The sequence below is a fragment of the Gossypium hirsutum genome, chromosome A02 (assembly GCF_007990345.1).
Source record: "Gossypium hirsutum isolate 1008001.06 chromosome A02, Gossypium_hirsutum_v2.1, whole genome shotgun sequence".
Classification (NCBI taxonomy): Eukaryota; Viridiplantae; Streptophyta; class Magnoliopsida; order Malvales; family Malvaceae; genus Gossypium; species Gossypium hirsutum.
This window is the reverse complement of record NC_053425.1, coordinates 2,971,932-2,984,883: the sequence shown is the minus strand read 5'-3', so window position 1 is coordinate 2,984,883 and position 12,952 is coordinate 2,971,932. Positions and strand designations below refer to the sequence as shown.

The 12,952-nt window shown below is 36.4% G+C and overlaps 1 protein-coding gene across 3 annotated transcripts; it reads right to left on the bottom strand.

Moving 5' to 3' along the window:
* Nucleotides 1-10,789: 10,789 nt before the first annotated feature.
* On the bottom strand, nt 10,790-12,461 carry LOC107939341 (cytochrome P450 CYP749A22-like). 3 transcript variants are annotated; one of them, XR_001695105.2, is made up of 4 exons: nt 12,080-12,452; nt 11,769-11,992; nt 11,458-11,690; nt 10,790-11,383 (listed from the first exon to the last, which is right to left on the bottom strand). XR_001695105.2 is itself a non-coding variant. In XM_016872668.2 (3 exons), the coding sequence occupies exons 2-3, from the start codon at nt 11,520-11,522 to the stop codon at nt 11,047-11,049; spliced, it is 402 nt and encodes a 133-aa protein (XP_016728157.1). In that variant the 5' UTR covers nt 11,523-11,992; nt 12,080-12,461; the 3' UTR covers nt 10,790-11,046. The 3 variants fall into 3 exon arrangements, 2 of the variants coding, with proteins under 2 accessions (XP_016728157.1, XP_040944560.1); XM_016872668.2 differs by having other exon boundaries at nt 11,458-11,992; nt 12,080-12,461; XM_041088626.1 differs by having other exon boundaries at nt 11,769-12,451.
* Between the last annotated feature and the right edge of the window lie 491 nt (nt 12,462-12,952).

Sequence of the window (12,952 nt, the reverse complement as noted above, 5' to 3'; positions counted from 1 at the left end):
GGAACCATCGATGCTGGTGTAAAGTTTTGGAGGGCAAAGGAGCTGAAACTCTTAGGCTATTCTGATAGCGATTGGGCAGGGTCAGTTGATGACATGAGGAGCACTTCAGGTTATTTTTTCACCTTAGGCTCGAGTGTTTTCAGCTGGAGTTCAAAGAAGCAACAAACTGTTGCACAATCCACAGCAGAGGCTGAGTATATCTCAGCTGCAGCAGCAGTAAATCAAGCCATTTGGCTTAGGAAGATTTTGGATGATTTGAATGAAAATCAAGCTCAACCTACTGAGATTAGAGTGGATAACCAATCAGCTGTGGCCATAGCCAAGAATCCAGTCTTCCATGGTAAGACTAAACACTTCAAAATCAAATTTCATTTTGTTAGAGAAGCTGAGCAATCGAGGGAGGTTAGCTTAGTTCATTGCAGTTCAGAAATTCAGTTAGCTGACATTTTAACTAAACCATTGGGAGCCAACCGATTTAATGCTTTGAAGGAAAGGATTGCTGTTTGTTGCATACAGTCCAAGGAGGAGTGTTGAAGCCGTGACCTGCATTGCAACAAAGAACCAACAGCAACAAATTGGTCAAAAGACCAGCAGCCGCAAATTGTACAAGTTAGCTGCTATACTGTTTTGAAGTGAAGCAGTGGAGTTGAATGAAGGATCATATTTTAAATGTTTTATTCCTATGTAACTTTGACCAAATCTTTTGTAATATGATGGCTAAGTTAGTAGGATAAGATTGAATGATTCACTTTGATGTAATAGCTGTTATATCAGCTTTCTTTTGTAAGCAAACTTTATTTTAGTATGTATTAAGTAAGGGCAGTTAAATTAGTAGGTAACTGTCAAATTTGTTCTTTTGTAACTTCCATATATTCAAAAATTTGAATGAAAAAAATACAACTTTCAGTTACAATTCTTTGCTGAGTTCTTCTTCATTTTTGTTTTCTTTCATTCCATTTGCTTCTGTTTATACTGCCATTTATCCAACAAGCTCGAACACCGTTCCAATAAAGATAATTTCTCCCTAATCAAACAAAAAGCAAAAAAAGGGTCCATCTTTTCTTTGAACTAGAAGATTGAAATCATAGTGAAAAACATGCATGGATCTTACCATATTTGTTGATCCAGGAGTAAATATGTGGCTGCACTTTGGGAAATATATCATGCGTTAAGGCCATAGGTTTGCTTGATGCTTCTTGTCTCATTTTGGCGATTTCTTTGTTGTTACCATGGATGAATCTGTAAGGAGGTCCTTTGATCCCCTGTGAATTCAGCATATGCTGTATACGGAGAGGTATCCATAGGTAATCATAAAAGAACTTTATTAAAGCTATGAAGAAGAAACAATATGGGACAAGAGTTACAAGCTCCATCAAGGCACTCATTTTTCTTCTCTAAACTTTAACTATTTTCCCATTCATAATAGCATCATTTGGAACACTCCAAAAGTGGTGAAGAAGGAAAATTGCATTTGCAATCCTCGTTCTCGTTCAAAGTAGGTTGGACGTATTCGTGAGACATTTTAATGTTATAAAGCCAAAACACCACAGTCTATTACGCCATACAATAGTTCATAAGTGTGGATAAGAAACGTGTGCGGCTTTCCTATTGAAATGTACCATACTTGTCAAATTGTTTTCCTTGTTGACCTTAAAAGCGTCGGCATCAGCTGAATTAGGAGGCTATACGTGTTGAATGATTTTGGCATTTGCGGTATCTTTAATTTATGTACTGATTACATATCCATGCTTAATAATGAAGCATTATTTCTCTCTAAACCTCCATTCTCACCACTAATTTTTGTCTAATTCCCAGTAATTTTGTAAGTATCATCCCGTTATAAATTTTAATCCAATTTATAACTTTAAAAAATTGTTGGCCAATCAAAAAATGCCACTTATCATTCTTTTATAAAAAATATACATTTTATTTTCATTTTTAGTGTCAACCAAACCTCTTTTCATTTCATTCATATGCAAAAAATAAACTATATCTAAGGTCATTAAATTATTAGTAAGGTTACATTTTAGCCACTAAACTTTACAAAATTACAAAATGGTTATTGAACTACTCAAAAACTTTCATTTAAGTTACTAAATTATTTGAAAGTTTTTATTTAAGTCACTGTGTTGTTAAATTTTTTTAAAATAGAAATCCAACTAATAAGCTCCAAGTAATGATTTGATAATTGGTATAATGGATCAATATCTATTGTATAATAGAAGAGTCGATTTGACTGTCAGTACTGAAGGATGGAGAAGTAAGTTTTTTTTAAATTTTGGTTCAGAAATTCATGACGTTTAAAGATGTTTTCTTAAAAGAAATTGAATTGTATAAGAGAAAGGGAAGAAGAGCTTCCGATTGACACGAGCATTGCAAATGGAGAAGGTCATATAACAACGATTTTAATAGTCCAAATAACTTAAATAAAAACTTTGAATATTTCAATTACTTTTTTGTAACTTTTTAAAGTTAAGTGGCTAAAACATAAACTTACTAATAGTTTAATGACCTTGGGTGTAGTTTATCAAAAAATGAAAAAGAAAAAAACAAACCTCACCTTTATTTACCTTAGCTTTAAGAGCTTCTTATTGGGTATACTATTTCTTTCATGCAAGTGTTACAGGGTTAGAACTTTAGTATGGCTAACCTCGTGACTTTAGGCAATTTCTTTGCTTCAAATCCACTTAAGTCAGCCTAATTCTTGAAAATTGAGTATTCACATAGAAAATTCTGTAAGGCACTAAAACAAAATAGAATCAACTCGAAAAGACTAATGAAGTTGAATCAAATAGAAAAACCACAAGAAATAATAGCACACCAAGTGTTTAAGTAAATGTTCTTAAAGGGATTCTCTTACTTGGAATGAAATTCAAAGGATGAAGTGATTACAAATGAGGGGGAAGACCTCTCTTTATAGTTGAGCTCCCCAAATCCAAGGGTACAGAATAAATTACATAAATGGCTGAGAAGTGTATATCTATAAGATGAGAGTCCTTAGAGATTTTAACTTTATACATCTTTATCCTTTAGAATTTACAATAATTACCTTGATGACTCCAATTACTTGAGTGTTTCATTAGGTCACCATGCTTCAAGTAGATGAGTTTTTCCATATGCTCCACGAATCGGACCAATTCAAGTGGGTCAAATGAGTTTCATTTAATTAGTTGACCTTCATGAGACGCTCTGTGTGCATTCATCATGAGCTTTGACCTGCAACCCATGACATAAATCCACTATTTATAGGTTGAAGAATGTGAAGTTATTAAAATTTCCCTAAATTACTAAATATGTTTGGTATTATTTTTGTTCAAATTTCCTTAAATTATTGGCCCATCAACCAATAGACCAAGTTCTAATGTCACATCCTTGAGTGTAATCATATCATCATCGCACAAAAGATGGAATGTGTGTGTATCAGGTCTCCATCTTTCCAACAAAATACTGATAAGTGTGGGCTCCAATTTGGTCCTGCCGAGCATACAAGATACGTCCAAAAATCTCACCTCTTCTAACTTTGGTTCAATAACACTCGATTCTCTTGCAATTAAATTGTGTGTATATATTTTGATAATCCAATCATCATCTTGATTATATGAACATAAAAAATTAAAAAATAATAGATTTTTGAGATGGTGGAGACGTGACGAAAACGCACAATGCGGGGAAGTGTTTTCACATCTCCACAACTCCAAAATCTATTCATTTAAAAGAAAAACCGTTTTTAACAAGATATATTTTTATCACATATATCAAAATCGATCTATTTCTCTAAATTTAAAATTTGTAATTTTATTAAAGAAATAAAGGATAATATAATGCTTGACATGTGGTCCCTAAAATGAGTTGGCATATCACCTACTTCGGCTGAAAATAATATTTTACACATAATTTATCAATTAAAATTATATTAATAAAACTTTCTTTTTTATATTTATGAATATTTTATTGGGAGCCATCTACCATGCATATCATCACAAGTGCGATTAGTCAACAATAGTTTAAAAAACAATAATCACAATGCAACCATTGAAATTTCTTACTACAATTAAGTTAAAATATGTTATAAAGTTTTTCAAAATATGTTATAAAGTTTTTTTATTATTATAAATTTTCAAATTTTTATACAATATGTTGTGCGGAAGCGTGTGAAAGAGTAAAATTATTATACTAAAAAATCACATTAAGTTCAATTCCCAGGAAAGAGAGGTGGATCACGAGGATCACTTAAGTACCAAGTCTTTCCTAGCCAGAATATCCCTCTATCATAATTTAATAGCACAATAAATCACTACAATCACATTTACAAAATATGAACAATAAATAGTAAAGAACACCAGAATTTAACGAGGTTCAGCAAATCTTGCTTACGTCCTCGGGCACTACCAAATATATTTCACTCCAAAACACAAGTGAAACTTTACAAATAGGGAGAGAGAACAATGCCTTAAGTAGAGAATGGCAAATGTGGGATGATGAGAATGAGCAATGGTGGGCTTATTTATAGTTGAGGTTCAAGGGCCACCTTGCAAAGTCCCTATTCACTTAGGGACCAAAAATTGCTATTATCCCATGCCCAACACTAAATAAATATTTGGTGCCCATAACTTTGACCTTTCCAAGGTATGGGTAGGTATGGGAAAGGTATGGGCAAGGTATGGGGTATATTCTAATACAATAAATATATTATCCTGCGTAATATAACATTAACTTATTATTTTCATATAAGATTAAAAGAAATTATGTTTTTTTTTGTAAATAATTTTACTAATTATTATTTGAATTAAAACGAAAATTTTAAAATACAAAAATAATATAAAATAAAATGATTAATGATGAGTATATAGGTCAAATAGTTGATTTTGAGAGGCCTTTTTGAAAGATTAAGTAGAATTTTATTAATTACTTTCATTATTAATACATTTTTAATATATATTTACTTATAAATTAAATAATTATCATCTATTTATATTGAGCAAAAATATTAAGCCCGTAAAATGGGTTTAGGAAAAAAATTAGTCTCATTTAAAATATGAATTGGACTCGAATTGAACATTAAAAAAAAATTGGTTTAATCCTTTAAAAATTAGGAGGATATAAACTATTAAAATGATAAATTGTATTTCATTTTCATTTATTGCATGCTTTACCATCTTGGAAATGAGCAGATATTTGCAGTTATTTATGCATGAAGGAGCGGATAACTTCGGAATAGGGAAGTGGTTGCTATTGCAGAAGCCCCCGATCTATGAAATGTCATCTCTTAAAAGGTGAATACATGAGCAAACTGAGTTGAACGCTGAGCCCTTACCTGCCGTGTAGTTTAAGCATCATGATGCAGTGACTGGAGTATTACTTGAATTCCATGTTGTGGTTTAACGGTGATAATAGATACTGGCGCGTGGACATAGGCAGGGGAGAGGGAAATGGTGTAGCGTTGTAGAATCATGGAGACTGCAATCTTCACTTCCATGATTGCGAAGGTTGTACCAACACAAGTCCGAGGTCCCAATCCAAAGGGACAAAATGCAGCTGTGTTGTAATTGGTAGCTTTGGCAATCCCTTCGGCGAATCTCTCTGGCTTAAAAAGATGCACATCATCTCCCCATAGTTGAGGGTCATGGTGAAGTGCAGCATTTGCAATAAGAATATCTATATCAGCAGGCAAGACTAGATTTCCTAACCGAACTTCACTTCCACCTTTCCTCAATAGGCCAACTGCTGGACCATACAATCTTAGAGATTCATTAATAATCATGGTCATCTGTTTGCAGAATAGGAATGTGTCAGAGTAGATTAAAGAATTTAATGTTCTGGAAGTATAGACCAGGATTTTTTATGTACTAAAAGCCTTTATGACTTTGATTTAAATGCCTGGTATACACAATGTATTGAAAGGGGTTGACAGTTTACTTACAATTTTGAGTTTAGAAAGGCCTTCAGAATTCGGATATTGGTTACCAAATATCTCGATCACCTCTCTTCTTGCTTTCTCTTGCCAATCTCCATGACTTACTAAAAGTAACACCATCCAAGCAAGTAAGGAATTAACAGTATCTTGTCCAGCAAAGTAGAATGTTTTTGTTGGAACAATGGCAGCAGCAAAAATCAAACAAAGTTGCAAAACTGAATTTGCAAAACTGAAGCAAGAAGTATCGAAGCAAAAGAAAACAAAGCAAAGCAAAAGCAGTGAACAAAATTGAATACTCAGCAAATTGTAACTGAACATTACCAATTTTCATTCAAAATTTGAATATATAAAAGAGTTACAAATTTTGATTCATTTGACAGTTACCTAATGACATAACTGCTCCCACTTAAACTAAACTAATACAAGCTTAAGTCAAATACAAAATAAGCTGACATATCAGCTTTTACATCATCAATCCAATCACAAACTTAATCCAACTAACTTTGGAAACTAGTTAAAGTTGAACTAAACTAAATTACATCAAAACAAAACAGCAATGTCAGTTGCTTCATTTGGTCCAAAAACCATTCGTGCGCGCCAAGCAAAATGAGCTGAGCTCGATAGCTGCTGGTCTCGACAGTAGCATGCTTCTGGCTCCATGTTGCATTGCAGTCCAGCTTTCAACACTCCTCCTTGGACTGTATGCAACACATTCCAATTGCACTTCTCAAAGATTCAAATCGAGCAGCCCCTAAAGGCTTGGTCATTATATCAGCCAATTGTGCCCCTGAGCTGCAATGCACAAGGCTGACTTCCTTTGCTTGTTTAGCCTCTCTAACAAAATGCAGTTTGATTTTAAAATGCTTAGTCTTACCATGGAACACAGGGTTCTTGGCTATCGCAACTGTAGACTGATTATCCACCCAAATTTCAGTTGCTTCATCTTGAGTTTCATTAAGGTCATGAAGCAGCTTCCTTAGCCTAACGGCCTGATTAACTGTTCCTGCTGCAGCAATGTACTCTGCTTCAGCTGTGGACTGAGCAACAGTTTGTTGCTTCTTTGAACTCCAGCAAAACATGCCCGATCCAAGTGTGAAGAAGTATCCAGAGGTACTCTTCATGTCATCGAGGGATCCTGCCCAATCACTATCAGAGTAACCTTCTAATTTCAGTTCCTTCCCACTTTCAAACATTACACCAAAGTTAGCTGTGCCTTTGATGTATCTAAGGACCCTTTTTGCAACTTTCAAATGTGCCTCATTGCAACAATGCATGAATCTCGATAACAGGCTAACACCAAACATGATGTCTGGCCTGGTTGCTGTTAGATACAACAGACAACCAACTAGGCTTCGATAATGCCTCTCATTAACCCTTTGCTGATTACCATTGCTGGTTAATTTTTCACCCTGTGCCACTGGTGTACTTACTGCTTTACAATTTTGCATGCAAAATTTGCCAAGAATCTTCAAGGCAAATGTTTGTTGCCTGATGAAGATGCCCCGATCAGACTGGTGAACTTCCATGCCAAGGAAGTAAGTCATGACCCCTAAATCTGTCATCTCAAACACTTGCTGCATTTGAATCTTGAACTCATCAATGAGCTCAACTTTGCTCCCTGTCACTAACAAGTCATCCACATACAAGGAGACAATCAGCAAGGTTTCAAATTCTGACCTCTTAACATACAGAGTAGGTTCACTAAGGCTCTTCACAAATCCAAGCTTGGTCAGATAAGCATCAACTCTGTCATACCAGGCCCTTGGTGCCTGTTTCAGGCCATAGAGGGCCTTTCTTAACTTGTACACTTTGTCTTCATGTCCAGCAACTTCAAAACCTTCAGGTTGCTCAATGAAGATCTCCTCCTTGAGAAAACCATTCAGGAATGCTGATTTGACATCCAATTGGTGAACTTTCCACTGCTTCTGAGCTGCTAAAGCAAACAGTAGCTTGATTGTGTCCAGTCTTGCCACTGGAGCAAAAGTCTCCAAGAAGTCCACACCATACTGCTGACTGTAACCCTTCACCACAAGCCTAGCCTTGTGCTTGTTCAGTGAGCCATCAGCATTGTACTTGGTCCGATACACCCATTTAACCCCAATAACCTTCTTATTTTCTGGTCTGCTCACCAACTCCCATGTTTCATTTTTATTGATCATTTCCAGCTCAGCTTCCATAGCTTCCATCCAGCTTCTGTCTTTGGCAGCCTCTTCAAAGTCTGAGGGCTCAATCATAGCAACATTGCACCTCTGATAGACATCAGCCAAAGTTCTGGTGCCCCTCACTGGTGTGTCATCTACAGCATCTTCACTTGGTTCCTCTTCTGTAGGCTCAGCAACCAAGTCCAACTGATCCATTTCAAACATGTTAGCTTCAGCACTATTCCAATTCCACACCTTTTCTTCATCAAATTTTACATCCCTGCTGACTAAGACTTTCTTTGCTATAGGATCATAAACTCTATAGCCCTTCTTGTTGCTGCTATAGTCAACAAAGATTCCTGGAGTGGCCCTGCTCTCGAGCTTGGTTCTCTTTTCCACTGGAACAAGAGCATAACACACACAACCAAACACTTTCAAGTGTGTTACTACAGGTTTAACTCTATGCCAAGCCTCATAAGGAGTCTTATCCTTGACTGCTCTAGTTGGCAGTCTATTGAGCAGATACACTGAGGTGTTAACTGCCTCAGCCCAAAACTGACTTGGAAGCTTGCCTTGAAACAAGAGGCACCTGGCCATGTTCAGCACAGTCCTATTCTTCCTCTCACAGACTCCATTCTGTTGAGGAGTATAGACTGTTGTGAGCTGATGATGAATCCCATCACTGTCACAAAGCTTTTGAAATCTCTCAGACACATATTCAGAGCCATTATCAGTCCTCAAAGCTCTAATTTTGCAGCCTGACTGATTTTCAGCATAAGCCTTGAATTTACAGAAGGCTTCAAACACTTCTGACTTTTGCCTCAAGAAGTAGACCCAGCACAACCTTGTTAAATCATCTATAAACAGGGAAAAGTACCTGTTCTCACTGATTGAAGGTGTTCTCATAGGACCACAAACATCAGAGTGCACCAATTCGAGCTTGTTTTGAGCTCTCCAAGCACTGTCAGCAGGAAAAGGCAGTTTAGCCTACTTACCAAGCTGACAAACCTCACAAACATTCCCACTAACCTCAACTTTTGAAATGTAATCAACCAAATTCAGCCTATGTAGCAGATCAAGCGATCTGAAATTGGCATGGCTTAGTCTCCTATGCCACAAGTCAGTGCTGTCAGCAAGGCTGGTGTATGCCTTTCTTTCTACTTGGCTAACATCCAGCATGAAGCATCTATCGGTCATGGAGACTGAGATTAACTCCAGACCATTCATGTCTTGAACAGTACAGCAACCATCCTTAAAAACCAATGTATAGCCCTTTTCAACTAATTGGCCTACACTAAGCAAATTCTGGTTTAAGTCAGGTACAAAAAGCACATCTGAGATCAGCTTGTTACCTGAACCAGTGCTAACCAGCACACTGCCCTTGCCCTTAGCCTCAATCAGCTTGCCATCTCCAATTCTGATCCTAGAGTGGAAGCTTCTGTCTAAGCCCTTGAACAACTTCTCATCTGCTGCCATATGGTGTGAGCAGCCACTGTCTAGTAGCCAATCATTGCTGGTTTTTGTTGTGCCAACAAAACAGGTTGCTGTAAACACATGCTCCTCCTGAGCTTGCATGTCCTCAGCTGGTCTAGCTTGTTGTAGAGCAGCCTCCCTTGGTTTGCCCTTGCACACCTTCTCTACATGACCAAACTGCTTGCACTTTCTGCACTGGATATCTGGCCTAAACCAGCAATATTTTTCTGAATGTGTTGTCTTCTTGCAGTGAACACATGGTGGAAACACCCTTTTTGCTTCATCTCTTCCTGACTTGGCCTTTCTATTGTGCCAAGGCTTCTTGCCTTTTGCACTCATACTTGAGCCTTCACTGGCTTTAGCCTGAAAAGCAGCTTCAGAATTCTCCTCCTGCCTATTTGCCCTCCTTTGCTCAAGTGCATACAGGGAGTTTATCAGCTCAGACAATGAAATGGCTGATAAGTCCCTCGAGTCCTCAAGTGAAGAGATTTTAGACTCAAATTTCTCAGGGAGAGTTGTAATGACCTTTTCAACAACTCTGCTCTCTGTGAAGTCCACTCCCAGGAGCCTAATGCTGTTGACAATGGCCATTATCCTGTCTGAGTACTGCTTGATGGTCTCAGACTCATTCATCCTCAAATTTTCAAAATCTCTCCTGAGGTTGATCACTTGCTGTTGCCTTGTCTTTTCAGTCCCCATGAACTCCTCCTTCAGCTTCTCCCAGGCCTGTTTTGGTGAGTCACAGGCCATGATGCGAGTGAATATCACATCAGAGACTCCATTTTGCAAGCAGGCCATAGCCTTATGCTTCTTGGCTCGCTCATCAGCATGCTGCCTCATCTGTGCAATGGTGGGATTGGCTCTCAATGGAGATGGTTCAGCATCATTCTCAATCACACTCCAAAGATTGTGTGCCTGAAGATAAGTCTTCATTTTAACTATCCAAATGTGATAGTTTTCTCCAGTGAACACTGGTGGAGGTGGTGGAGTGAAACTCATCTTGCTAGACTGAGTTTAAGTGCTTCGATCCTTTTTAGTTTTAAGCTTTGCTGTAGATTTTAAATTGAAATCAACAGAATGCAAGCAAAGGCCCCTCAAAGACTCGGGCTCATGATACCATTTGTTGGAACAATGGCAGCAGCAAAAATCAAACAAAGTTGCAAAACAAAATTTGCAAAACTGAAGCAAGAAGTATCGAAGCAAAAGAAAACAAAGCAAAGAAAAAGCAGTAAACAAAATTGAATACTCAGCAAATTGTAATTGAACATTACCAATTTTCATTCAAAATTTGAATATATAAAAGAGTTACAAATTTTGATTCATTTGACAGTTACCTAATGACATAACTGCTCCCACTTAAACTAAACTAATACAAGCTTAAGTCAAATACAAAATAAGCTGACATATCAGCTTTTACATCATCAATCCAATCACAAACTTAATCCAACTAAATTTAGAAACTAGTTAAAGTTGAACTAAACTAAATTACATCAAAACAAAACAGCAATGTCAGTTGCTTCATTTGGTCCAAAAACCATTCGTGTGCGCCAAGCAAAATGAGCTGAGCTCGATAGCTGCTGGTCTCGACAGTAGCATGCTTCTGGCTCCATGTTGCATTGCAGTCCAGCTTTCAACAGTTTTGCACTCATCTACCAAGTCTTCCAATGAAAGTTTGTTATTTTCGTCCGTATCATGGTAGGCATTTATAAGTAATCCTAGAAAATCAATGCTAAAGTTATCAGCCTCTCCCTTCACAACTTTGTCTTCTCTCGTTTTCACAATCTTCGACACACAGTCCTGTATTCCTTTTGCAAGCTCTTCTGCCTCTAGCATATCAGCAGGTTTCTGTAACTTGCTGTAAAAGCAAACCAAGGTTAGCTCTATATCTTGGAAAAATTGAGGGATAAGTTAAGCTTAGAGGGAACATACACGAATAAGGGAATTCTAGTGTTGGAAAGATTTCGGCTCAGAACTATTGACAACTTGTTCAACATTTCAAAAATCTTCTCCCCTTCCAAGTAACTGCTACCAAAAGCTGTCCTCGAGATCACTTCGGAAGTCAATAATTAAAATTCATGGAACACTTCGATCTCTTTGCCTACTTGGCCTTTCCATTTCTTTAGCATTGTTTCAACGCTAGCAATTATTGCTGGTCTCATGTCCTGCCCAAACAATTCTCCAATAATATAGAATTCTTTTACATTAGTTTACATCTAATCCATATATTTCGAGGGGTTTACCTTTAAGCTTTCCCCATGAAAAACGTTATTCGCCAACTTCCGCTACTTCACCCATTTTTCACCTTCCACGGTCACAAGCCCGTCCCCTAGTAGCTTGTTAATGAAAATGGTAGGCTTCCTTTTGGGAAAAGTCTTTTCACTATTTTTCAAAACCTCTTTAATTAGTTCAGGTTCTGAAATCACAAGTTCAGGTCGAACACCGTCCCAATAAAGAAAATTCCTCCCTAATCAAATAAAAAACAAAAAAGGGTTCACCTTTTCTTAGAAGTAGATGATTGAAACCATAGTGAAAAAACATGCACAGATCTTACCATATCTGCTGATACATGAGTAAATATGTGGCTGCACTCTGGGAAATATATCATGCGTCAGGGCCATAGGTTTGCTTAATGCTTCCTTTGTCATTTGGGTAGCTTCATCGTTGTTTCCATGGATGAATTTGTAACGAGGTCCTTTGATTCCCTGCGAATTCAGCATATGCTGTATACGGAGAGGTATCCACAAGTAATCATAAAGGAACTTTATCAAAGCTAGGAGGAAGAAAGAACATGGGACAAGAATTACAAACTTCATCAAGCCACTCATTTTTCTGCTCTTGCTTCTGAATTACAACCTGATGTTCCTTTAGTAATTATATCATGTTTGACGCTACGCCCAATTTTTCATTCATCCGGTCATATTCAAGTGCTTATTGTAGACATAATTTAAAGGAACAGTGATTTAAATAATCTTCATGAAATTTCAGTCACTATTTTATTATTATTATTTTTTTCTAGCCATTTTTGACTAACACTTGTCAGCGGTAGAGCGGGTGCCAGGTCTTTAAAATGGAAAATTTTCCATTTACACCCTTTATAATTTATAAAATTTTAAATTAATAATAGTAAAATTGTATTTTGACTCCTCTAAAAATATTAAAATTTAATTTAATCCTTCAAAAATTATAAAATATAAACTATTAAAATAATGAAATTGTATTTTTTATATTATATAAACTATTAAAAACTTGAAATATATTTAGAATATTTTGATATAATTAAAAATAATTGTTTAAACTATCCTTTTAAAATATATTTAATATTTTAATATATAAAAAATCCCATATTGAAATTTTAAAATATTTAAATAATCATGTTTTATATATATTGAAACACGTTTGAATTTTGTATATCAAAATATTAAAT